Source organism: Ailuropoda melanoleuca, chromosome 13 (genome assembly GCF_002007445.2).
Source record: "Ailuropoda melanoleuca isolate Jingjing chromosome 13, ASM200744v2, whole genome shotgun sequence".
Classification (NCBI taxonomy): Eukaryota; Metazoa; Chordata; class Mammalia; order Carnivora; family Ursidae; genus Ailuropoda; species Ailuropoda melanoleuca.
In genome coordinates this window covers 4,735,386-4,761,834 of record NC_048230.1, presented here as the reverse complement: position 1 = coordinate 4,761,834, position 26,449 = coordinate 4,735,386, and the positions used below count along the sequence as shown (strand labels likewise).

The 26,449-nt window shown below is 48.7% G+C and overlaps 1 protein-coding gene across 3 annotated transcripts in view; it reads left to right on the top strand.

The window, feature by feature from the left end:
• SUPT6H (SPT6 homolog, histone chaperone and transcription elongation factor) overlaps positions 1-25,664 on the top strand; it is a 32,379-nt gene extending 6,715 nt beyond the window's left edge. For all 3 annotated transcript variants that reach the window (XM_034640267.1, XM_002912323.4, XM_034640266.1), the window contains exons 2-37: positions 3,267-3,408; positions 4,188-4,346; positions 4,443-4,519; positions 4,864-5,056; positions 5,289-5,373; positions 5,996-6,269; positions 6,653-6,754; positions 7,001-7,117; positions 7,701-7,790; positions 8,001-8,143; positions 8,769-8,917; positions 9,070-9,168; positions 9,662-9,791; positions 9,875-10,025; positions 10,571-10,725; positions 10,910-11,105; positions 11,504-11,643; positions 11,766-11,883; positions 13,024-13,100; positions 13,351-13,486; positions 13,773-13,910; positions 13,989-14,156; positions 14,904-15,031; positions 16,163-16,370; positions 16,878-17,025; positions 17,461-17,603; positions 18,508-18,648; positions 19,708-19,903; positions 20,260-20,498; positions 21,084-21,197; positions 21,370-21,494; positions 23,193-23,305; positions 23,583-23,660; positions 23,757-23,923; positions 24,378-24,565; positions 24,858-25,664. In XM_034640267.1, the coding sequence (XP_034496158.1) occupies positions 3,300-3,408; positions 4,188-4,346; positions 4,443-4,519; positions 4,864-5,056; positions 5,289-5,373; positions 5,996-6,269; positions 6,653-6,754; positions 7,001-7,117; positions 7,701-7,790; positions 8,001-8,143; positions 8,769-8,917; positions 9,070-9,168; positions 9,662-9,791; positions 9,875-10,025; positions 10,571-10,725; positions 10,910-11,105; positions 11,504-11,643; positions 11,766-11,883; positions 13,024-13,100; positions 13,351-13,486; positions 13,773-13,910; positions 13,989-14,156; positions 14,904-15,031; positions 16,163-16,370; positions 16,878-17,025; positions 17,461-17,603; positions 18,508-18,648; positions 19,708-19,903; positions 20,260-20,498; positions 21,084-21,197; positions 21,370-21,494; positions 23,193-23,305; positions 23,583-23,660; positions 23,757-23,923; positions 24,378-24,565; positions 24,858-25,044 (5,181 nt within the window). In that variant the 5' untranslated portion in view covers positions 3,267-3,299 and the 3' untranslated portion in view covers positions 25,045-25,664. The remainder of the gene's footprint in view (positions 1-3,266; positions 3,409-4,187; positions 4,347-4,442; positions 4,520-4,863; positions 5,057-5,288; positions 5,374-5,995; positions 6,270-6,652; positions 6,755-7,000; positions 7,118-7,700; positions 7,791-8,000; positions 8,144-8,768; positions 8,918-9,069; positions 9,169-9,661; positions 9,792-9,874; positions 10,026-10,570; positions 10,726-10,909; positions 11,106-11,503; positions 11,644-11,765; positions 11,884-13,023; positions 13,101-13,350; positions 13,487-13,772; positions 13,911-13,988; positions 14,157-14,903; positions 15,032-16,162; positions 16,371-16,877; positions 17,026-17,460; positions 17,604-18,507; positions 18,649-19,707; positions 19,904-20,259; positions 20,499-21,083; positions 21,198-21,369; positions 21,495-23,192; positions 23,306-23,582; positions 23,661-23,756; positions 23,924-24,377; positions 24,566-24,857) is intronic.
• The last annotated feature ends 785 nt before the right edge of the window (positions 25,665-26,449 follow it).

Genomic DNA, 26,449 nt, shown 5'->3' with positions numbered 1-26,449 from the left:
TGCTTTTTATGAAAAACAGTTATAATCTTCAAAACAAAAGTAGTGAAAAGAGTAACATTGTTTTACTTTTTTTTTTTTTCCAAATCTTTTTAAAGATTTTATTTGAGAGAGAGTGTGTGTGTGTGCAGGAGCGCAAGGAGTGGGGGGAGCAGAGGGAGAGGGACAAGCAGACTCCACCTGATGCGGGGCTCGATCCCACACCCTGAGATCACAGCCTGAGCTGAAACCAAGAGTCAGACTCAATTGACGGAGCCACCCAGGCGCCCCCCAGATCTGTTTAATGTCTCCCTTAATAGAATGCTACCTGCTTTTGCATTCAGTGTTGTGATACTACACATCATATTACCTCTGGAAAACTCCACTGTACACTCATGAGAGAAGGGAGGAGGTGGTCCCCTGACCACACTTGGAGACCTGCTGATATATTGGAAACAACTATACAGCTGTGACTTCGGAGTCCGACACACTTTAACTCAGACCTCGGCTCTTGCGGTTGATGTTTGTATCAGCTTGAACAAGTGACTTTGTCTGAGAGTCTGTCATCTCCTTTGTTGAATGGAGAGCGTGCGCTGTAACTCTAGGACAGTGTAGGGGTTAATAGGTATTCCTTAAGTGTCTGGAACTTGGTGGGTGTGTAATTTCTGGTCCTCTGGGCACTTTTTTTTTTTTTTTTAGTTGCTTTAAGGAAAGGCCTATATTAGTTTTGCTTGGGTTTTGTGTGAGTGTTGTGGGTTGGTTTGTTTCTAATTCTCTTCCTGTGCCTGTTCTCTACATATAATACATAAAATTGTTCTGTGGTTCTTATTTGTTTTCATATCTCTCTCCCTCTACCAGAAGTTAGCTCCTCGATAACAAACAATCCTGTTTCTCCTCCAATCCCCAGGTCCTAGCAGAATGTACGTACATGGCAGGCATTCATTTAAGCTTGAATGGCATCTGAAACCTCAGCCTGATATTGAACATAAGACCATATCATTGCCCCTGCCTTTCCACCAGAGCCCAGTACCTTCAGTTTTATTTCCTTGAGTTCAGTCAATCTTAAATTAATTGGTTGTGGAATCAGTTATCAGTAAGGGTAATTTCAGAAAAATAGCACTTAAGTCTCCTTCTAGAGGTCAGACCATTTCAGGTAACTAACTGTTAGCCTCCTCTTTTCTCCCATCCCATTGCCATCTTTCTCTGGGAAGGTGGCAACAATATGAAAAAGCAAGTAATTTATGTAACAGATATTTAGCTGTTCCTATTTTGTGCAGAGCACCTAGAAGGATATAAGTTACTTGGTACAGAATCACAAAGTGCCTTCTGATGCCTCTCATGTTGCCATCTATGTTTTCATGGTTTTTATTAGCCCTTCAATTAGGTATGGTTTCTAGCATCCAGAAGCTTATGGTCTTAGGTGTGGAAAATGGGCACATACATGGTAGACCATAACTCAGGACAATGCAAGAACTGATGCTGAGTTTATTAGTGGCCAGCTTCAGGATTCCAGAACAGGATCTTGATGTTACAATGCGTGTGATGTGTGCTGTTTAAGTCCTACGAGGTGTGCGGCACCTGGGTAGCGTAGTCATTTAAGCATCCGACTCTTGGTTTTGGCTCAGGCCCTGATCTCAGGGTCATGAGATCCAGCCCTGCATTGGGCTCCATGTTTAGTGTAGAGTCTGCTTGAAATTCTCTCTCCCTCTCCTTCTGTCTTTCAAATAAATAAATAAATCTAATAAATAAGTAAAGTCCTACAAGGCCCAGGAAACTCCATGTTATGCTTCTGCCATTTCCAGGCTCTGTTTGAGTCTGAAAGTGGGGAAGTAGAAGACAAAGTTGGGACTGGTTGGTGCAAAATTACAGACTGCTAAGGAAAATTAGGCCCAAGATTCAAATTCAGACTCAGTTAACGTTTATTGAAACCGTAAACTCGGTTCTTTCCCCTGTGTCGTGTTATAGTCTCAACTACTCTACAAGGTAGGTAGTCCTGTTCCTGTTTTCCAGATGAAGAAGTTGATATCCAGACAAATTTAATAATTCGCTTAGTTTATATATCTGGTAGATGATGGGACCAGATTTTGATCTTACTCTTAAGCCCAGCAATCTGTATTTAACTGTGTTGCCTTTATTTTGTAGGCCATGGAAGTCACTTTCAAAATGTTTTTTTGCTGGGGAGGTAAATGGTAAAAATAGAATTATGCTTCTAATGTTTCTAAAGAGACCCCTTTTCCACTCAAATGCTCCCAACCAGTAGTCACACAAGTGGCTCAAGTTCATGAAATGTCGTTTTAATCTGTTGAAAAGAATTTTCCTTTTGACTCTGTCAGTAGCCAGGTGTAGTGTATCTGAAAGTGCCTGTCATTAAGTTGGCAGTTGTTTCCCAAGTTTCTTATAAGCAGGTCATATAATCTCACTGCTACCATATCCCTACTTATATAATCATTCCTACACTAATTTCTTTCCTCATTCACCCATTCCTGCCCCCAAATGGTAAGTGAGATAAAATTATTTGTTATATGTTTGACCCTTGAACAACGCAGGGGTTAGGGGCACTGGCCTCCCCCACAAAAATCTGCACATAACTTCTGACTCCCCGAAAACTTTACTAATACCCTACTGTTGGCTGGGATAACATAACATAACCTAAATAGTCTATTAACACATTTTGGACGTTATATGTACTATATACCATATTTTTAAAGTAATCTAGAGAAAAGAAAATGTTAAAATCACATGGAAGGGGCGCCTGGGTGGCTCAGTCGGTTAAGTGTCTGCCTTTGGCTCAGATCGTGATCCCAGAGTCCTGATCGAGCTCCTCATCAGGCTCCCTGGTCAGTGGGGAGTCTGCTTCTCCCCCTCTTTCCCGCTCGTGCTGTCTTTCACTATCACTATCTCTCTCAAATAAATAAAATATTTAAAAGAAAAAGAAAGTCACATGGAAGAGGAAATACATTTACAGTACTCTATGTGTTTATCAGAAAAAATCTGTAAGTGGACCCACGCAGCTTAAACTCGTACTGTTAGGAGTCAGCTATATAGAAAGAAGTCCACCCAGCATAATCAGTTTGTCTTTTTAAAGGCATGTGAGAGAGGAGTAACCATGGGAGGAGTGGCAAATGGATGCGATGAAGCCGTCTGATTCTCACTGTCTGCTCCTAGGTGGGGGTGACTGAGGAGGCAGAGCAGTGGCATGTGGCTGAAAGGCTGTTTGTGGAAAGGTTTAAGGGCACTCTGTAAAGTCGTGTGTCTCATTTTTTTTATCCCCATCTTCCTTCCTTCCCTAGTCATCTTTAGGCAGGCCGTGAGAAGCTGCAGCCATGTCTGATTTTGTGGAAAGCGAGGCCGAGGAGTCAGAGGAAGAGTACAATGATGAAGGCGAAGTGGTGCCCCGAGTCACCAAGAAATTTGTGGAAGAGGAGGATGACGGTGAGGAGGCCCCAGCCTCAAGCTTCTCCCCACTATTGCTAAGCTTTGGATAGTTGGATTCTTGCTGATGAGAGGCTCAGGCTGAGCACAGAAGTTATCACACATGAGGTACCAGCTTGAGAATTTTCAGTAATTTATAGAAAATACTTACTGAGCATCTGTCTGCTATATGCCAGGCACTGTGCCTAGAACTAGAAATATAAAATAAAGACCCTGCTGTCATGGAGTTTACATTAGTGGGAGGGGACAGACAGTAAACCAACAAATAAATACATACATAATGTTTTCCTCTTTTAGAGACCTAGCAGTGTTGGTCTTTATGGGCCCAGTTTCCTATTTCTCTGGCCAAACTCAACCATTAGGATCCTCAGCAGAGTAGAACCACGAAATGGCTTTAAAGACAGAAAGGTAAATGTAAGTTTTAGCAAAAGAATTCTGGATAAAAGAAGTAATAGAGCCACTGAATTTATAAACTAAGAGAAAAACAAAGAGTGTCGGTGGCTCTAAAACCCCTAGTATGAATTTGAAGAGCCCAGGTAATTGGGAAGATAATCCTGCCTAAAGACAGCTGGTGAACATAGAAAGGAGATCATCCTTTTCCAGATGCTGCTGCTTTAAGTCAGCGGCCATGTTTTCCATCTTTAGATGAAGCTGAAAAATTACCATGGCACCCATATCGTTAGCTTTAGAGCAGAGAGAGAATCACAGTTAAGCAGGTGGCCCCACCCCACCCCAGCTCGTTACCCAAACTCCATGCCTCAAACGTGCATGTTTTCCAGATGAGGAGGAGGAGGAGGAAAACCTAGATGACCAGGATGAGCAAGGCAATCTGAAAGGCTTTATCAATGATGATGATGATGAAGATGAAGGGGAGGAGGATGAGGGTAGTGACTCTGGTGATTCAGAAGATGATGTTGGCCACAAGAAGAGAAAACGCAGTGAGTAGTCTCTCCTCAGTGAAGCGAGGCTGGGGTGGAAGTTGCAGTGGAGATGGGGCCTCCCTGTCACCATGGGTAACACTTTGTTTTCTCCAGCATCTTTTGATGACCGCCTGGAGGATGATGATTTTGACCTCATTGAGGAGAATTTGGGTGTCAAAGTCAAAAGAGGAGTAAGTGTCATTCTTTGTCTCTGTCCCTGGGGATGCAGGAAAAGGCCCTTGAAATTCAGAGATTTCTGGGGGATGAGGCCCCTCCAGAACGGTTTGGGAAGCATCAGAGAAGAGAAAGTTGCTCCATGTCCTTGTGCCGTGGAAACTAGATTGCATCCCAGATCTGGGTGCCTGTTAGAGAAAGGCTGGTCGGAGTTTCAAGGGTGGGCCTTGGTGCTGAAAGAACATCACTTAACATGTTCTTTGCCATCTCCCTTGGTCAGCAGAACTATGGTGGGAAAGTGGGAGTGAGACTAGGTGCCAGCCCCCTCAGACCCTGATGAGACAGGTTTTCCCACCCCTAGCAAAAATACCGACGTGTCAAAAAAATGTCAGATGATGAGGATGACGACGAGGAGGAATATGGCAAAGAAGAACATGAGAAAGAAGCTATCGCAGAGGAAATATTCCAGGATGGGGAGGGGGAAGAAGGGCAGGAAGCCGTGGAGGCCCCCATGGCTCCTCCAGAGGAGGAGGAGGAAGATGATGAAGAATCAGGTATGTGGCCTCAGGCAGGGAAGCCTGGGTTTGGGTGGCTGTTAGGATTGCCTAGCCCCTATGAGCAGGGTGGGAAACCATTCTTTAGCTACAGGCCCCCAGAGTTTGACAGAAGTTCATTTCCAGGAGCCTCCCTGCTCTTCTCACTGGCCACTCACATAGTAGGAACTAAAGCCATGAAGTCCTGGCTCATGCCCTGCCTCTGAGTACTAATCCTTCCTTCCCTATGCAGACATTGATGACTTCATTGTGGATGATGATGGACAGCCTCTGAAAAAACCTAAGTGGCGGAAAAAGCTTCCCGGATACACAGATGCGTGAGTGGGGTCTGGTATGGGGTGGTGATGCAGGCATCTGAGTGGACGCAGTCAGGAAGGAGGAAGTCAGGTTTCTTTGAAAGATGGGACATCCCAGCTCTCCCCCATTTTTGGTTCAGATAAGCTTTCCTAGGCAGGAATGTTGGACCGCTCCTAGAAGCCCTGAGAGCTCTCTGCTCTTTAGGGCCACTGTGGGCTCAGGGTGGAGTCACTTGTGTAAGCATCCGGCCTCCCTGTGCACGTGCAGCTCTGTGTTTATTCATTTATGTACTGGCCTTCTAGGTATAATGTTTTTGCAGGAAAGCTTTTGCTCTAAGGGAATACTGTAATGCCTTAGCAAAAGATGGATCGGCTGAGCAGAATGTGGACCTTTCTGCCCTGCTGCTGTTTGGTCCCTGACACTGGCACATACCAACCATGGGCTTTCTATCTTCCATAAGTAAAAGTTTTCTCAGAAATATCCCCTAACTAAGCCTTTATTTCACAGTAAATATGCTTTTTTAATTTACCTTTCTCTTAATCTTCCTTGTTTCCTTTGGGGCAAGTAAAGGATCTATGCATATGCTGCATCTCTCTCCCCTCACCAGAATCTGGGCCAACTGCCTCTTGCTGTCACCCACAGGGCCCTGCAGGAAGCCCAGGAGATTTTTGGTGTGGACTTCGACTATGATGAGTTTGAGAAATACAATGAGTATGATGAAGAACTGGAGGAAGAGTATGAGTATGAGGATGATGAGGCTGAGGGTGAGATCCGAGTGCGCCCCAAAAAGACCACCAAGAAACGTGTGAGCCGCAGGAGCATCTTTGAGATGTATGAGCCCAGCGAGCTGGAAAGCAGCCACCTCACGGATCAGGACAATGAAATCCGAGCCACCGACCTGCCTGAGAGGTTCCAGGTAAGAAAGCACCAGCTTCTGTCCTTTTGCCAGTCTGTCATCACTGTCCTGAGCCTCCTTGCTCCAAGGGTTGTAGCAGAGGAACAATCTAGCAACAATCTGATATTGAATGCTATGTAGGAAGTTGGCTTTGAACCCCATCTGACCAGGAGGTGCAGGGGTCCAGCTCTTACAGAAGGCTCTTGCACTGCTTATGGTTCTTGAAATGGCACTCTTTCTTTAGCAGATACATAAGGTGTCTGCTTCGTGCCAGGACAACACTCTTCCAGGGTGCTGGAAATGTGTGTCCGTGGAGCACACGTTTCTGTCCTGAAGTGGTGTGTGTGTTTTCCACAGCAGATTACAGGATAAAGTTAGTCTCATTATTGTCTTATCCCCCGCAGCTCCGCTCCATCCCAGTTAAGGGGGCTGAAGATGATGAACTAGAAGAAGAAGCTGACTGGATCTACAGGAATGCCTTTGCCACACCAACCATTTCTCTGCAGGTACCCAAAAAAGATCCTTATGTTTGACACGAACTGTAAGCCACTTCATCAAGATGAAGACCTGCTCCTCCCATGCCCCAGACGTCTGTGTGCCTAGTACAGGACAGTATGAGTGTGTGTATGTGTACGAGAGATTTTTCTAGATTTCATCTGACAAGGTTATCCTTTGACATGAAACAATTTCACACGTGGTAAGACAAAACAAGTAACAGCATTATTGCTGTTTCTTTTTTCTTCTGGCTCTAGGAAAGCTGTGATTACCTAGACCGAGGGCAGCCGACCAGCAGCTTCAGTCGGAAAGGGCCCAGCACAATTCAGAAGATTAAAGAAGCCCTGGGCTTCATGCGAAATCAACACTTTGAGGTAGCATCTCAAGCTCTCTAATGGCCCATTGGTTAGAAATTCAGCTGGGGCGGTGCCTGGGTGGCTCAGTCAGTTGAGTGTCTAGCTCTTGATTTTGCCTCACGTCCTGATCTCAGGATCATGCGGTTGAGCCCCACGTCAGGCTCTGCACTGGGCGTGGGACCTGCTTTAGATCATCTCCATGTTCCTCTGTCCAGTCCCCACCACACGCATCCATGCGTGCGCTCTCTCTCAAAAAAAAGACACACACACACATACACACACACACACACACACACACATCTAGGGGATGAGGGAAAGGGGAGCTACCTATCCGATGGGGAGCCCCCTTCTTCTGTCCTCAGGTGTGGTCCCTTGGCTCAAGCGTGTGAGAACGAAAGGAGACCCCAGTGATCAGCAGAACAGCGCTACCCGTCTGCAGCATCGTCTTCCCTGTGGGGGAGAGCCCGTGCCCCCTTGATGAGCCTGTGAGGGGGTTCAAGCTGCCGACTCTTGAATTTTCTAGCACTCTTTACCCCTCTGGCAAAGGAGCTCCTTACAGATCTTCCCACTCTGGTTGACTGCAGTCTCCTTGCCATCCTAGGTGCCTTTTATTGCTTTCTACCGTAAGGAGTATGTGGAGCCTGAGTTGCACATCAATGACCTGTGGAGGGTGTGGCAGTGGGATGAAAAGGTAAGAGGGATCCATGTCCCCCTAAGAGGCTGAGGTGTGGATTGGGCACCTCTACTGCTGGAGCCCAAGCCTCCTATACATATCAGGTGGCAGCCCAAACCTCCGCAGCCTGTCAGGCTCTCCCCCAGTGTCTCCTGGTAAGGAACAGAGCAGCATCGGGTCTCCAAGGCTGAACAGCAGCCCTTACTCCTGCCCTGTCTCTCGTCCTAGTGGACCCAACTGAGGATCCGCAAAGAGAACCTGACACGGCTATTTGAGAAGATGCAGGCTTATCAGTACGAGCAGATCTCCGCTGACCCTGACAAACCCCTTGCTGATGGCATCCGAGCTCTGGATACCACCGACATGGAGAGGTGACGTGCACAGGGTTTATTCCATTATAGGGAGACCTCACCCAGGGAGCAGCATAATCCACAAAACCCTCAGCACAGGGCCCATCCCTTAAAAATCCAATTTGTCACCACATCAAAAGTGGTATTTCTAGGAGGCAAATTCATCTTAGTTATCTATATTGCTGTAAAAGGTTAAAAGGATAAGAGAGTCATGTTTGCTGATCTGAGAATTCCTTGCACCTAAAGTTACATGGGAAACCAAATTATAACCAGAAAGTAGCTTGATGAGCTTGAAGTCAGTGTGGAGTGTGGGAGGGGAGCAGATGACTTTAGTGGCCAGTGTCATGAAGCTGGAGGGTTGGGAGGGACAGACTTCTCAAGGACTCCGGACTTTGCTAGAGACGTGATACTTCAACTTCATCTCCATTTCTAATAACCATCGACCACCATTTGACATATTCCTTCTCTAATATACCTTGGCTGCAAGTAAGTCATGGTCTGGTGGTGGTGTATATCTCTAATCGTTGAAGAATACAGGCACCCATTCCAGTTGAATCTTGCCTCATGGGAATTGGACCTCTTGTAGCAGAACTGGGTTTATACTCTTGCTCAGTGACCGTTGAGGTCTTATGTCCCTTTCCTCCAGGCTTAAGGATGTACAGTCAATGGATGAGCTGAAAGATGTCTACAACCATTTCTTGCTTTATTATGGTCGTGATATCCCCAAGATGCAGAATGCTGCCAAGGCCAGCCGCAAAAAGCTGAAGCGTGTGCGGGAAGAGGGAGATGAGGAAGGTGAGTGCTGGAAAAGAAAACCCAGGAGGCTTGATGGTCACACCATCCCCTGGGATGGCCTGGGCTGGGTGCCCTCTGGGGCTTCTCTCTACATGTGTCAGATCCTCGGGAGTGACTGCGGACGAGAACACTAACTCATGGTTTCTTCCCAGGTGAGGGGGAAGAGGCAGAAGATGAGGAGCAGAGGGGCCCAGAGCTCAAGCAGGCCTCCCGCCGAGACATGTACACCATCTGCCAGAGCGCTGGGCTAGGTAAAAGCTAGCTGCTTTGAGTCCTGGGTATTGTAGCCGTGAGCAGGGGAGTTCCCTGATCGTCGCTGGTGGCAGGAAGAGGACTTAACAGACATCTGAGCAAATCTCCAGTCCAGTTCTGAACACGGGCCTGCAGCACCCACACCCACCACGCAGTAATGGTCCAGCCTTTCCCTAACTCCCTGAAGGAATGGAAAGCTCACATTATCGGAGGAATGGAGTCTGTCCTATCTTTGAGACGTTCTTTTATTAAACTGTAATTTCCACCTTAGTTCTGAGCCAAGGAGTCACAGAAAATTTCTGTTTCTTCTGCCTCATAATATCCTATCAGGAGCTTAAAGGCAGTTGTACTATTTCCTTGTAAACTTCCTGATCCTGCTTATTCGTGACCCTTTTAAAGTTTAGTGCCCAGAATTTCTGCTCTGGATTCAGAGAGCAAAGAGATTTGTCAGTCCAGCTGTTGTCTTACCTTTCACCCTCCTGTTTGCTTTAGATGGTCTGGCCAAAAAGTTTGGGCTTACTCCAGAGCAGTTCGGGGAAAACCTCCGGGACAGCTACCAGCGGCACGAGACAGAGCAGTTCCCTGCGGAGCCTTTGGAACTGGCCAAGGATTACGTTTGCAGGTAGGCGTGCAGCAAGTGGCTGGCAGGAGGGAGGGCCCGAGGGCCCGACGCTGTCATCCTGAGCTGCCCCGTTTTCCCCACAGCCAGTTTCCTACTCCAGAAGCTGTGCTGGAAGGTGCCCGCTACATGGTAGCCCTGCAGATTGCCCGAGAGCCCCTTGTCCGACAGGTGCTGAGGCAGACCTTCCAGGAGAGAGCCAAGCTTAATATAACTCCCACCAAGAAAGGTAGAAAGGTGAGCTGGGTGAAGGGTTTTGATCCAACACGTGGCCTAGCTCTGTGTTCAACTGAACTGAGTTTCTTTTCTTTTCTTTTTTTTTTTTAATTTTAAAAAAGCTTGTGTATGTTTAATTAATGATGCTATAGAAAATATGCTAGAATGATATCTTTTATTTTTTTTTTTATTTTAATGATGTGGGTTTGTTTTGTTTTATTTTACATAGTTCTGAACAGTTAAGAATTTGGTGGAGCCAAATTACATTTTCTTTTTTTTTTTTTTTTATTTTTTAAATTATATTATGTTAGTCACCATACAGTACATCCCTGGTTTCTGATGCAAAGTTCAGTGATTCATTCGTTGCGTATAACACCCCGTGCACCATGCAATACGTGCCCTCCTTACTACCCATCACCAGTCTATCCCAATCCCCCACCCCCCTGAACTGAGTTTCTTGCTTTCGGGCACAGCTAAGCTATCTGCCTGTGAGCAGAGAGGCAGTCTTTTCTCCCAGGGTCAAGCCAGCCTGTCAGTAGACTGATGATTCCTCTTGACGTACACAGGATGTGGATGAGGCCCACTACGCTTATTCCTTCAAGTACTTAAAGAACAAGCCTGTTAAGGAACTGAGAGATGACCAGTTCCTCAAGATATGCTTGGCCGAAGATGAAGGGCTGCTCACCATTGACATCAGCATAGACATGAAGGGGGTAGAAGGGTAAGCAAAGCTCTGGGATGGGGACTCTTCGGGGGAGGGTTTGATGTGGGAAGGGGTCCCTCAGGACTATGCACTGCAGTTTCAGAGTTGAGTGAGCCATTGTCCCTGGCTCACTCACACGTTTGTGGACATCTGAGTATCCCCTTTCCTCCATCCCCGACACTGCTGCGTTGTCTCTCCTCAGCTACGGCAATGATCAGACATATTTCGAAGAGATCAAACAGTTTTACTACCGAGATGAGTTCAGCCACCAGGTGCAGGAGTGGAACAGGCAGCGCACCATGGCCATCGAGCGAGCTTTGCAGCAGTTCCTCTACGTGCAGATGGCCAAAGAGCTCAAGAACAAGCTGCTGGCTGAAGCCAAAGAATATGTCATAAAGGTGAAGACAGAAACTCATAGTCTTTCGTCCTGTGATTTCTCCAGACTAGAGCTGAGCGTGCAGGAACCCCTTAATAGTAGTCTTCTAGCTAAAGGAGAAACACTGGGGGCAGGGGGAGGGTGTAATCAGGGGGAGCGCAAACAAGGCCATGGATCGGATCACTCCCCATTTGAGGAGCCTCTTGGCTCGACACCCCCAATCCAACGTTCTTTGTATTGGTGTTCTCTGCATTCTCCCCTGTTTCCAAAAGCAAGGTATACCTTCACACCATAAGCCCACCAAGGGCTAGGAGCATGTGCGCATGTCAATACAACCTTTGCACATGTGCTCCCGCATCTGTTGCCTTCACACGCTTGGTGAGCCTCTCCGCCGTAGCGTCTGGTGTGTCTTGTCCTCAGGCCTGTAGCCGAAAACTCTACAACTGGTTAAGGGTCGCACCCTACCGGCCAGATCAACAGGTAGAGGAAGATGATGACTTTATGGATGAGAACCAAGGGAAGGGCATCCGCGTCCTAGGCATCGCTTTCTCCTCTGCCAGGTAACTGCCCAGTCGTGCCTGTCCAGCCTCACCCCTTTCCTGTCTTCCTAATCTCATTCTTCTCTTTGTTATGTTCTCTTATTTCTGACTATTGCACTGTTCTTTTCCGGTTTGGTTGGCAGAGATCACCCTGTGTTCTGCGCCCTGGTCAATGGCGAAGGAGAAGTGACAGACTTCCTTCGGCTGCCTCATTTTACCAAACGGCGAACTGCATGGAGAGAGGAAGAACGGGAAAAGAAGGCAAGTGTCTGGGATGGGGTAACCAAGTGTACATTTTAATGCATTTTACAGTTCCATGGGGGATACATGTTTATGGTCTATACAACGTCCCATGCAAGGCCCTGATTATCTCTACCTGGTTGCTGAACCGTGGAGTCCTGGGGGAAGCCTCACTTCTGTAAGCAGTAGATGGCACTCAAGTTCTGGTGCAGAATTTACTTCTGGCTGGAGGCCAAGTCCTAGACCTTGTGTGCTTCTGGGAGCTGCCATTATGGCCTCTGTTCTTACCAGCATCTGGGTCATCCTGTTCCAGGAGCTGAAAGCCAGTGAGGCATTAAGCCAACCTTTTCCCAGCTTTAGCCTTTCAGTGTTTTTCTCCCCAGGAAAGAGGAATTCGAATTCATCTCACGTATATGTTTCTGATTTTTTTAACATAATGGTATCTTTCTATTTTGCCAAGAGAGCTGCATCCTAAAGTAATTTTTAACTATTTTTTTTAGGATTTTATTTATTTATTAGAGCAGAAGAAATAGAGCACACATGAGCAGGGGGAGAGGGGGAAGCAGGCTCCCCATAGAGCAGGGAGCCCAACGTGGGGCTCGATCCCAGAACCCTGGGATCATGACCCAAGCGGAAGGCAGACGCTTAACTGACTGAGCCACCCAGGCGCCCCATTAACCACCTTTATTTATTTATTTATTTGTTTGCTTGTTTATTTATATTTAAGAAAACACTGAAATGAGATTAAAATAATCCTTACAACAAAACAGTGGTTTATGTTAGCAAAACCCAACTATGTTTGGATCAGTCAGAGGAGTATGGCACTCTTGATCTCAGGGTCGTGAGTTCAAGCCCCACATTGAGTGTAGAGATTACTAAAAAGGAAGGAAAGGAAGAAAAGGAAGACCCAAATGTGTTTGATCACAACCAAACATGAGCCAGAAGTCTAGTAACTTTAGGAAATGTTAGTGGATATATGACGTTCAAACCAGAGATCTTAGTCTCCTTGTTTTGTGTTCCACTTAGTGTGTATGTGTCAGGTCTAACTTGGAGCTTACTGTTCTCTGGTCTGAAAAGGTCTTGGCGCTACTTACGGAGAGAAAACCGTTAGAAATCTCCCTATCTTCAGAGCCATTTAATTCCAATTTTATTTCAATCCAGGCTCAGGACATTGAAACTCTAAAGAAATTTCTTCTGAACAAAAAGCCTCATGTGGTGACAGTTGCAGGAGAAAACAGGTAGGGGTACCAGGGGGTCAGACAGACCTGGCTTAAATTCACTGGTCCCTTCTTATTGAATCTGGTATATGCCTGTAACAAAGTGGGCATGTGACTCTGTAGACCCTTGGTAAATTTCCCATCCCCAGGGTATCTCTTTGTCTCCAAAGCCCTTTCCTCCCCCACCCTACCCCCATCCCAGGCCTGAGTCTGTCTATCCCTGAGAAACTATTCAGAAAGAGCCCTGACCCAACACCCCTCATCTCTCCAGGGACGCCCAGATGTTGATTGAAGATGTGAAGCGCATTGTGCATGAGCTGGACCAGGGCCAACAGCTGTCCTCTATTGGGGTGGAGCTGGTTGATAATGAGTTGGCCATTCTCTATATGAACAGCAAGAAATCGGAGGTAATGCTGGAGCCCCATTCTGGGGAGCTGCACAAGTAAGAGCTGTCAGTCCCAGGGAAATTTAATAGGGAAACAAAAGGGATCAAGGACACAGGACTGCACTTACTCACTTACCCACGTGGCGGTGCTTCATTTTGCCAGTCATGGCTCAGGTTGGGAGCCCTGCAGATTAAATTGGCCCCGGAGGAGATGAGAAAGTGATTTAAGGCCAGAACACTTTGAATTTCCTTTTGCTTTTGAGAGCTGAGGGAACTTAATGGTCCTGCTGGTCCTCATTTGACTCTAGGCAGAGTTCCGGGATTACCCTCCAGTGCTGAGACAGGCCGTCTCCCTGGCCCGGCGCATCCAGGACCCTCTGATTGAATTTGCCCAGGTGTGCAGCTCTGATGAAGACATCTTGTGTCTCAAGTTTCATCCCTTGCAGGTGAGTGGGGTTTGACAGGCAAGCCTGGGCAGGCAGAATGGCACAGGATCCTTACTCCTGCCTGCTCTGTGTCCACAGGAGCACGTGGTGAAAGAGGAGCTGCTCAGCGCCTTGTACTGTGAATTTATCAATCGAGTCAATGAGGTTGGGGTCGATGTCAACCGTGCCATCGCCCACCCGTACAGCCAGGCCTTAATCCAGTATGTCTGTGGCCTAGGACCTCGAAAAGGGACCCATCTCCTTAAGGTAGGATGGGGTTGAATCAGAAAATAAGAAAAGTTCCCATTTCTTTGAGCCTTTACACTCTGCCAGCATGATTTGATAAAAGACCAAGATCAGAGAGGTAAAGGGATTTGTCCAGAGTCATTCAGCTAGTGAGAGTCCAAGTCAGACTTGAGATCCAGGTGGCCACAGCTGTGGTCTTCACTACTATACTATGGGAAAGATAGCCATTAACCAAGATTTAAAATGGATGAAAGAAAGGGAGAAGAGTACCAGACACAAACCTCCAGATAGTGGTTTATTCCAGTGGGGAAACAAGGAATTTCAGTCAGAGGTGGTGGGGGGCGGGGTATGCAGGGAGCTCTAGAAATATCAGTGATACTCTTTTTTTAAGATGAGTGATGGATACTTGGGTATATATTTTATCATTAATTTTTTTTTTTTTTTTTTAAGTAATCTCTGCGCCCAACGTGGAGCTCAAACTCCCAACCCCGAGATCAGGAGCCACATGCTCCTCTAACTGAGCCGGCCCGGCACCCCATTTTATCACTAACCTTTAAGCCATCCATTATTATGTATTATCTTTGGCAGGTGTGTCATAGTTCACTACAATAATTTTTTAAAATAGCAGACAGTACGGCATAGTGCTCAGTTAGATACGGAGGCTTGGGAGCAGAGTTCCTGTCGCGGAGGGTTTCCCAGAAATCTGAAAGCAGGCGAGGAGGGTGGGGCCTGCCAGCTGCTCTTGCTCACCCCACGCCTCTCCCCTAGATCCTGAAGCAGAACAACACCAGGCTCGAGAGCCGGACCCAGCTGGTCACCATGTGCCACATGGGTCCCAAAGTCTTCATGAATTGTGCTGGCTTCCTCAAGATCGACACGGCCTCCCTGGGGGACAGGTGATGCCCTCTGCCTGGGTGGGCCAGGAGGAATTCCCTTGGGCTTTGCTTTGGGAATTCAGGGAATTGGGGCTGTCAAAGGGCCCAAGGTATTTGAATTAAAAAATACTTTAAAGCAAAGGTGAGGAACCTTTATTATGTCAAGAGCCTCTGACCTATGGAAAAGATCGGTTCAATTATGTGAAGGTTTTTTTATGTGAGAAAAACATAAAAAGAACCAACTTACTTTATAAATTAAGGGCAGGAAACATATAACACTTCGTTCAGTAAACACGAACATGTTCTGTTATTGTGACCTGCCATGGCTAGATAAGGGTGGGACTAGCAGGGGCAATGGAAAAGGAGTGTGGGGGTATGAGGAAATAAGGAAGGGGGAGAGTGATTCGGTATGTTTTGGATGATGTTATTGAGAGAAAGTTCTATTCACTTGGACTTTGGACTTCACTATTGACCTCTTCCTCTCCAGAAGTTATCAACTCAGTCTTTGGAGGATCTTTTCCACGGGCACATAGCTCCTCATTCAGTAATGGAAATCAGTGGGGAAATAGGCTTCAAGTTCTAAAACTTCATTTTCCACCCAGCTTTGCTGTAACACTCCACGAATAACATAGGTCCATGTGAGTGCACGGGCAAGACCAGCCTGGGAAGGCTTTATGGGGGAAAATAGCTGCCAGCAAATTGTCAGAAGTCTTTTTCCCCCTTCTTGTTTTATCTTATTATAACACTTATTTAAGTTCATGATATAAAATTCAATGTATAGCAGTATTATGCAGAAAGTGCAAGTCCCCCATAATCCCACCCCCCAGAGATAACTACCATAACAATTTGGTGTATACTACAATGTTCCTAAATTTTATTTTTGCTATGCATTTACTAATTACCCATTTACTACAAAAATGGGCTCATACGGTTCATAGTGTTTTGCAGTGCATTTTTCACGTATCAGTATATCGTGGCCATCTTTCCATGTCAGCACACATAGATCTACCTCATTATTTTTAATGGCTGTATAGTATTCCATCGTATGGAGGTACCCTAATTTATTTAACCAGTTCCCCATTGGTGGACATTTGGGTTGTTACTAGAAGCTTCTTGTTCTATATCCTGGCCCCTTTTCTGCCTTTCCTTCAGCACTGACTCATACATTGAAGTTCTTGATGGTTCCCGAGTCCACCCTGAGACCTATGAGTGGGCCAGGAAGATGGCGGTGGATGCTCTGGAATACGATGAGTCAGCTGAGGATGCCAACCCTGCAGGAGCCCTTGAAGAGATCTTGGAAAACCCAGAGCGACTGAAGGACCTGGACCTTGATGCCTTTGCAGAAGAACTGGAGAGGCAGGTGGGTGACAGTGTTGAGGCCTGGCACAGAAATCATCTCAAGTGCCCTGGAGAAGACTCTGGCAGCAAGTCTCCAGAAAACCAGAAAACCTGCGATACTGTTAACGTGGAGACTCGATCCTCTCTTCTCCCTCCCTGGGCTATAAGGGGTTTTTCAAGGAAGTGTTCAGTCTGCTTGTTAAGGAGCCAGGGAAGTCTCAGACTGCTACAGCCACTACAGGGGGCTTGGGGCAATAGTTAAGTTTCCTTCTAGGCCTTTTCTCTTCCTCTCCAGTAGCACAGCTTTGCATGCGTCTGTTTCACACATTGAGATTCTATGAAGCATTTCTATTTTAGAACATTGCATGATTAAGAGAAAGCTTGAAAACTTCCTGTCATAAATGTTGAAGGGGAAAAAGAGAAGAGAAGCCCTGACAGGGGCCAACTGGCCTGTTCCTTTCACTGGAAGCCCCTGTGGCTCCAGTCAGGGAATGGTTGCAAGGTTTTTCCTGATGGGCTTCTTCCCCAGGGCTATGGTGACAAGCACATCACCCTGTACGACATCCGGGCGGAGCTGAGTTGCCGGTATAAGGACCTGCGGACAGCCTACCGCTCTCCAAACACAGAGGAAATCTTCAATATGTTAACCAAAGAAACACCAGAGACCTTCTACATTGGTAAATTCTGGGTCTGGTTTTCAGTTGGAGGAGGATAGGTAAGGGGGGGGTGCATTTACTGTATACATTCCAATCAAGCCATGATTCCAACAGAATGAGGCGGGGCTGTAGGGAGAAAAGACCAGGCGAGCCTGTAAGAAGATTATAACTATAAAGCCCTGGACTAGAAGTCAAAACTGAGTCTAGGGTCAGACTGTGCCTTTAATCTGCTGCTGCAGGATCTTGAGGGAGTCACTCATAGAGGCTTCATGTTCCCCCATCATCAAATCAGGGGAAGATTTCCCTTCTTTAAGATGTGATGGAAATCCATGGAGATGCTATAAGACAGATGTTCTGTCACTAAAAAGTCAGTGGGAAGGAGTCATCCCTCCAGTTCTCTTAGCCTGTTCCCCATTCTCTTCTTTCCTTCCCTGTCCTCCTCGCCCTTTCCTGCAGGAAAGCTCATCATCTGCAACGTCACCGGCATTGCCCACAGGCGTCCCCAGGGGGAGAGCTATGACCAGGCGATCCGCAACGATGATACAGGGCTCTGGCAGTGCCCCTTCTGCCAGCAAGACAATTTCCCTGAACTAAGTGAGGTATGTGCGGCCGTGTTATTGTGGTCACTGGAGTTCCTCAATTGAATGTCCTCTATGCTCTAGAAAGGAGTCGAGAATCAGGCTGTTTCAGGTGGTGCTCTTACCAAACAAATACATAAGAGAGGGAAGAGGGCCAGAACTCATACAGGTCTAACGTGAAGTCCCTTGGTATGCTGGTCAGAAATCTGTGTGCTTCCTTCTATTCTGACTCAGCCTTTAACCTGAGTTTCCCATTCTCTGGGGATCTAACTCAGCCGGATTGGAGACATGAAGGCGTGCACTTCTTACAGGGGAGGCACAGTGTTCCCATACATGCTAGTTAGAGGGTATCTATAGGCTTTCTTGAAGTTTTCCACTTCCCACACACATTTTTATTTGTCCCACTTTCTTCTAGACATTATCTGCCTTTCGGGTGGTCGGAAGTCATTAAAGCCACCCTGAACGCTTTTTCGGAGTCTTCACATGTTTCAGGCAGTCTGTGAAAGAGATAATCCCTGAACTTTACCTAATAAAAGAAGCTGGTGGGATTTGTCTGGGTTATAAGAAAGCCAGGGGGCACCTGGTTCACTGAAATGGGTTGCTGTGGAGACTGGCCTGTACATTTCTTATGGCCACTGTATCTGAACGAAGTGGGAGAAGGGGCCTCAGTTGCAGCTAGAGGGACATACAGATTCAATTAACATGGATTGCTCTGATGGCCAGTGGTGCCAAACGTCAGTTATGAGTCAAGGAACATCAGGGATGTTCAAAATCCTATGTTGCTGGGTGGCTAAGTCGTCGTGTTTTCAGACCACGTTTGCCAGGTGTTATGCTAAGATAAATTGCAGTGCCCCGGCAGCTTTTTTTTTAACGTGTAATCTCCAGAATCTTAATGACCAAGCTCCTCTCCTGATGTACTTTTCAGGTCTGGAACCACTTTGACAGCGGTTCATGCCCAGGCCAAGCCATTGGGGTCAAAACACGGCTAGACAATGGTGTCACCGGCTTCATCCCCACCAAGTTCCTCAGTGACAAAGTGGTAAAGCGGCCGGAGGAGCGAGTGAAGGTAGCTGAACGACCGGGCTAAGGCATCTAGTGGGGCTTTCAGCCGCCCAAATTCGCCACTCCGGAACTTTGGGCTGTGCCCCCCAGAAGTGAGGCTCTGTTCCCAGTGGCTGCTGGGGGAGAGAGTGTCAGGAAGATTTATGACTAGTTGAAAGAAGCCGGGGTGAGAAGCATGTGAATGAGTAGCAGCTTTTGTTCACTGTCTTTGTGAAATTTCATCGGATTGCCAGCCTTTCGGGAGAGGGCTCTCTCTTCCTGTTGGGGGCCTGTGCTTTAGTCTGCAGGCAGGAAGCAGGGCCCAGCATTCCATGCTGTGAAACAGAAAGGCTAAGCTCTCTTTCTGTTCTAGTATTCTCCTGCGAGCTGCCATTTCTTATGCACCCACTAGATACCAGCAGTTGACATTGACATATGTTGTCTCTAATCTCACAACTTGATGGTGGGAAAGGAAATAGGACCTTCTTTTTTCAGAGAAATTTGAGTGTCTTTTCCAGGATCACCCAGTTAGTTGGTGACATGGCTGGGACCAGATCTGCCAAGTTCTCTGGTTCTTAGTGTTACAAACCCCTGAGAACTGTGGAATTAGGAAGATTGGAGGAAGAGCTTTCTAAAAAATGAAGCTAGGGAGATTTTCAAAAGGAGAGCTATGCTGTGTGACTGGCTTGTGCTGCTGTTTAGACAAAAAGACTCAAGTCGGGGAAAGAGCAGAAAGCTCTTATTTTGCCTCTCTTCCAAAAAGGGCAGCCAGACTTTGATCACACCTGAGGAGCAGTCATTAGGTAATTTTATGGGAGAAGAGAATGGTGCCTGTGGCAGCGTAGACACAGTAAGCCCCAGTTGGTTTTCCTGCCTAGAGTGAGAGGCATCTGTGCCGGGCATGGCCCGTAGTCCGCAGACCAGACTCAGCACTGAACTCCTGGTCTGTCACTTGCTAGCTGGCTGGCTTTGCGCAAGTCACTCTCTCATCTTTCTGCCTGGATTTTGGTTTTCTCACATGTGAAATGGGGCATCGGGCTAGATCGTCTTTGTCCCTTCCAGCTCAAATGTTCTGTGGATCTAGGTGGGAATGACCGTTCACTGCCGCATCATGAAGATTGACATTGAGAAGTTCAGCGCCGACCTTACCTGCCGAACCTCAGACCTCATGGACAGGAACAACGAGTGGAAACTGCCCAAGGACACCTACTATGACTTCGATGCCGAAGCAGCAGACCACAAGCAGGAGGAGGACATGAAACAGAAGCAGCAGCGGACCAGTGAGTGTGGCCGAGGGCTTGGCAGCCCTCCCTCCGCAGATGCACTTGCTGACGGCTGTGCCGCAGTGGGAGTGAGTGCTCAGCTCTGAGGTGCTGAGCCCCAGAGACATCATGGACGGAGTCAGTGGCAGGGCTGGAAGCCAGGGTCTTCTTGGGTCACATGCACTGTGACGTTTAAAGTCTCATTCTATGAGCACCTTAGGAACCCAGGTTCACACATCCTTCGCATCAGAGAATCCAGGTCCAGAGAGGGACCAGGATTTGACAGCGGGTCAGAAGTGAAGCCACGATTTGTTCCGTTGTTGTGGGCTCCCGGTCCCCTCACCTGATCTGTACTTATTTCCTGCCCTCCTCAGCATACATCAAGCGAGTGATCGCACACCCATCCTTCCATAATATAAACTTCAAGCAAGCAGAAAAGATGATGGAGACCATGGACCAGGGTGACGTGATCATCCGCCCAAGTAGCAAGGGTGAAAATCACCTGACCGTGACCTGGAAGGTCAGTGACGGCATTTACCAGCACGTGGACGTGCGGGAAGAGGGCAAGGAAAATGCCTTCAGCCTGGGAGCCACCCTTTGGATCAACAGTGAGGTGAGAGCCGGCCCCCCCACCCACTTCCCATTCCCTTTCCTGCTTCCAGAAACAAGCCATTTCTGGCTACTTGCTGCTGACGCTAGTGACTTCTATGTGTTATATGTATTTTAGCTGCACAGAGCAACAGAACAGGAGGTTGACTGTGAGATGAGTCATTTGATAACCATTTTTGTATGTTTTGCTCCTTTTTCTGTCTTCTAAGTTTTAAAATAGACTACCTAGAGAGCGCCCAGCAGAGGAAGAGGAGGAAATATACATGCAGAAGCACACGGTTGTGTACGTGCCCACGCATGCACGCACACGTGTTTCTCTTTTTTGTTTTCAGTAGAGAAAAATTTCACGAAGCTCCCTGTTGGGGAGAATGGAAGTTACAGTTAAAAGGATTTTGTGCTTCATAAGCTGATAAATCTGGGCACAGATCAAACGGCTGGATAAACGGAGGGGACTTTGCAGTGGAGTGAGGCCACAGCAGGGCTGGGAAGTCCACGTCCTCCCATGGGTTCTCTTCTGAGTGGATTGGATGAAGGGCCAGGAGTCTCAGCTCGCAGTGTGACACGTGGGGCCTTTACCATCTCCCCACAGGAATTTGAAGACTTGGATGAGATTGTTGCTCGCTATGTCCAGCCCATGGCATCCTTTGCCCGTGACCTTCTGAACCACAAGTATTACCAGGACTGCAGTGGTGGTGACCGTAAGGTGAGCCTAGTGCTCTTCAAGGCATGACCTCACCCGGTCACTCTAGGACGTCTGGTTTCCCTTCAGTGTAGGGGACGTTCTGCTGGTGAAGGAGGCGCGCCTCGGGTGTGCACCAGATACCGTGTACCGAGCATGCGTCTATCCCAACCTCTCCCCCTCGTTCTACCCCCAGAAATTAGAGGAGCTGCTCATCAAAACTAAGAAGGAGAAGCCCACCTTCATCCCTTATTTCATCTGTGCCTGCAAGGAACTGCCCGGCAAGTTCCTACTGGGATACCAGCCCCGGGGTAAACCCAGGTGAGCACTGGTGTTGAGAAGGTGCTGCCGCTGGGGTCCACAGACAAGCAGGCAGGGCAGTTAGAGACCCCTGGAGCAGTCCTCTCTGTGGTTCTGCTTGACTGTCTTTTCCCTCTTACATGTTTAGACCAGCAGTGGAGGTTGGAGTTGGGGAAAGAGGGTGATGATTTAGAGGCAAAGGGCAAAGATTCAGTAAGAAAGATACGTTTCCTCAACTCTGTGAGAGAAAGTTTCCTTCACCTCTTCTCTCTCCCAAGGAGTGATTACCAGCCCCTCTCCACCTGACTGGCAGAGATGGGGGCCAGGACACAGGTCTCTCCCTTTTATTCTCCGCTTTGCCCTGGCCAGGGTGGTCATACGTGGTGGCTCACAGTCGCTGGAGTGCGCTAAATAACTTCTGTCTGCACTGAAGGGGGGTCAGAAGAGCTTCTCCTCTTCCTGCTGTTGACTCCCCTCTGCTCCCTTCTGTGTGTGATTGACAGGCCAGCCTTCCTACATATTCCTTTGTCTGGGGGCTAGAGTTCACTCTGAATCAAAGTCCTCCCCCCTCCTTTTGTTTTCTGATCTGCGTTCTTTTTGTCTAGCCTTCTCTATGCCCCCATCCTCCCTTCGGCCCTTGGCCAAGGCCAGTGCATTTCTGCTCTTGTCCTTCTATTGCCCGCGCATGATAAACAGCGTAGACTGTTAGTAGGGACTCAGTGGCTAGGTGACAAGCAGCTCTAGACTCCAGACCCTACACCATCTTGGGCACATGTGGAATATTATTGTCATTTCTGAGAAGCCATTTCTGACTCACCTTCATGTTTCCATAGGATGGCAGCCAGGGCTCCTGGCTGGACACTGTCCCATGAGGAACAGTTGAACAAACTAGGGACCTTTAAAAAAGGGAGTAGAGACACCATGATAACTTTTCACGGGAAGGCATGCAGACTCCCATGTTGCAGAACTAACAACACTCGAGTGTCATTAGATTTAGGAAGCAGAGTTCAACTTATATATAAATGAGAAATGGTGATGTTTGTCGTTGTGTGTTGGTAATTGACAGTTACCCTTATTGAGTAGAACCGTATTTCAGGCACTGTGCTAAGTGTGTCCCATGCCCGGTCTCATTTATTCCTCACACTCAGTTTTAAAGGTTTTAGTGTTGTTACTCTCATTTTCAAATGAAGCTGAGATTCGGATTTAGTAACTTCACATAAAGTCATCTAGGTAGCGAGTGGCCGAGTCAGAACTAGAACTGGAACTGGTCTGAACCCAGAGCCTGTCCTCATGCACTCCGTGCACCACAAAGTGTGGAGTAAGGTCAGACTCACCCCTGAACAGGGATGCTTCCAGATTCCAGTTCATGGGGAACAGTTTTTGCTGCCCTGGGAGACCCCTCTAACTCTGACACTGTGACCTCAGTCTTACCCTCACGTGCTTGTGCTGCCATCATCCTGCAGCCCAGGATGGTGGCCCAGCCCCCAGCAGGCCTTCCTCTGGCAGCCTGTACCTAGCACACCAGGGACTGCTGACTCCTGGTGTTGACTGTGCTCACCTCCTCAGAGTGCAGCCTCCTTTGACAGAGTCGGGGCTCTTTCAGCTTTCCTTTTCCCCCAGCACCCAGTTTGGCTCCTTCACATGGTAGAGATCTGTTCTGGCCGCTCTCAGAGCTGGCCCCAAGTGGTGTCTGACGCGTGTTTCCTTCCAAAATCCTAGGATAGAATATGTAACGGTGACTCCAGAAGGATTCCGGTACCGGGGCCAAATCTTCCCTACTGTGAATGGACTTTTCAGATGGTTTAAGGATCACTACCAGGATCCTGTACCGGGTGAGTTCTGCCCTGAGCTCTGGGCTGTGCTTAGACGGACAGGTAGGCCCTGAATCAGGGCACCCGCTTGCCACCTGTGGAAGGGACAAGGCCTGGGCTGTTGCCGCAGCTGTCTCACTCCTGCTCCAGCCTCCTGGCATCAAGGACGTCCTCCATCTACTTGGCCAACACAGCTGCCCTTCTCTCCACCCACCTCAGACCTTCTCCAGCCCCGTGTGTTGTGAAACCAGAAATAGTTTTCTGGAGGGACATAACTAACTTTGGCCATTTCCTACAGGCATCACCCCCAGTAGCAGTAGCAGGACCCGGACACCTGCTTCTATCAATGCCACCCCAGCCAACATCAACCTTGCAGGTGAGGAGCTCGTGTCTGGGACTGGGAGCTGGAGGGAGGGCATTAGAAGGACTTTGACCTCTAACATGCCCATCCTCCACCTCTGTGTGCTTACAGATCTGACGCGAGCTGTGAATGCCCTACCCCAGAACATGACCTCACAGATGTTCAGTGCCATTGCGGCCGTGACAGGCCAAGGACAGAACCCTAACGCCACCCCAGCCCAGTGGGCCTCCAGCCAGTATGGCTATGGCGGCAGTGGAGGGGGCAGCAGCGCTTACCACGTACGTGGCTTGGGGACGAGACTCCCTGCAGGGGGTGGAGAAGACTGAAAGGGAACGATCATCCGTTCTAGACCCTCCTTCACTGACCCATGTCCATAGACTGGCCTCTGGCAGTCCCCACTGTAGGGGGCTTCATACATACAGATGGGATCACCACAGCCTTAGGAACTGTCTCCAACCCATGGTCCTTTTCCTCAGGCCCACTTGAGGGTAAAGGGAGTAAGGTCTGATTTTTCCACGGTCCTTTGGGATCTTTGGAACCCTCAAACGGCCATGTTGTTGTGCCAGGTCCCATCCTGCTAGCCTCTCTCTGCTGCTTAGAACCATACACTGCTCAAGAGATGGTTGGTCAGCAGGAAAGCTCTGGGCCGAGCCCCAGCTTTCAGCTTGCTGGAAGTTCATAGCAAGGCCAGCAAGCCCCAAGCTCATCCACATTTAACTGTTCTTTCTCCAGGTGTTCCCAACGCCAGCCCAGCAGCCAGTGGCCACACCGCTAATGACCCCCAGTTACTCCTACACAACCCCCAGCCAGCCCATCACCACACCACAGTACCACCAGCTACAGGCCAGCACCACCCCACAGTCTGCCCAGGCCCAGCCCCAGCCCTCTTCCAGCTCTCGGCAACGGCAGCAGCAGCCAAAGTAAGTATGTGGTTGGTGGCACAGAGTAGGTTGCTAGGGACAGGTGTTGTCAGGAGGCCAACAGGCTCGGTCGGCATAGGCAGGTACCTTGGACCTTGTGAGAGCCATGACCAGGTGATAGTCCGGGACAACTGCTTTCTGGGAGAAGACAGAAGAGGGCAACGTGGCAGCTGGCCACAGCTGCTATCAAAAAATAGGAGGTCCATTTCTGTAAGGATGGATGAGGGAAGGCTTTCTCCTAGCGAGCTCCCGGAGAGTCCTGATCTCAGAGGTCCCTTCTTCCTGCTCCCAGGTCCAACAGCCACGCTGCCATCGACTGGGGGAAGATGGCAGAGCAGTGGCTACAGGAGAAGGAAGCCGAGCGGCGGAAACAGAAGCAGCGGCTGACGCCTCGGCCCTCTCCCAGCCCCATGATCGAAAGCACCCCTATGTCCATTGCCGGCGATGCCACCCCGCTTCTGGATGAGATGGATCGGTAGGGGGCCTGCTCCTAGGACTCTGGTTACCTCTGAGGCTGGGAGAGGTCCAGCCGCCCACTGCCTCACTCCCTGCCCCTCCTTTTCTGTCCATAAAGTGGCATGAATTGACATTCTCTTTGGTGGTCAGCCTGGATGGGTGACAAGCTGGATGACCTTGCGAATTTGAGCTCAGTGTACACTAGGCAACAGTTCTCCCACTCCAGGCCCTCACCGACCACCTGTCCCGGGACCAGGCTGGGAGGGGAGTGTGGCAGGGAGGAAGAAGAGGAAGACGAGAATGAGAGTGGAACAGTTTTGTATTCTACTCCCTACAAGCCATTGGGAGCTTCTGCCCTCACCTGACTCTGGGCTGTGACCCCGGGGCACCAAGCTCAGCACATGAGTCTCCCCCAGCTCTTGTGGGGAGAGGAATGCTATTTATTCAGTTTGGGGCAGGAGGGAGAGGAGGGAAAGTATTTCTGACCCTGATGCCGACAGCTTGGGTGGCTAGCAAAGCAGAATTGCAGGGGACACGGGGGCGCAGTGCTAACCTGCCCCACCCCCGCCTGGCCGCCTTCACCCACCTGCTGCTGCCTCTGCTTCCTGCCTGTCATTTGAATAAACAGTGTTTCTACAGAGCACTCTCTGTCTACAAAGCCTCTCTCCAACGCTCAGGCCCTTGAAGGGTGGCTTTCAGTGCAGTGTGTGGAGCACGGTGACTCAGAACAGCCAGCAGCTTCTGTATCTGGCTGCCCGGGGTCACATCCCTGCTCCGCCTCCCAACCGTGTGCCTGTGGTCTCTGAGCCAGCCGTCTTCTCTGTAAAGTGGAGTGATACGTGCCTCATCGGGGCAGCTGCCAGGACTTCGAGAGGATGTGTGAGCGCCCAGCCCCGGGCCTAGGACCTCGTAAGGCCCCAGCATCCATTAGCTGCTATTGCTACACTCGCACACAGCCACACCATCTACCATGCCCACTAGCCGCCTCTGGCACAGTGAAGAAGGACCGCGAGTAAATTTCAATTTCTCAGTTCGAGCCCCTGCACCTCTTCCCCCATCTCTTTGCCCGCTGGGCCTTGGTCTGTGATAGCAGAGTACCTCTACTGTATACGTCTGCCCCGGCACGGGCCCCGTGCTCACCTGCTGCCCTGCACAGCCTGGAAAAGGAGGGGCCGGTCTGTTGCAGGGGAGGCCAGTGCCCCTCTTACCAGCTTGGTCCATCCAGCCCCCTGCCCCGACCCCTTTCCCCAGGCCACTGCCTCTTTGTGTTCTAGACTCCTGGTCTCCCGTGTTTCTTTATTTTTTATTTTTTTTTTTTTAAAGATTTTATTTATTTATTCAACAGAGATAGAGACAGCCAGCGAGAGGGAACACAAGCAGGGGGAGTGGGAGAGGAAGAAGCAGGCTCACAGCAGAGGAGCCTGATGT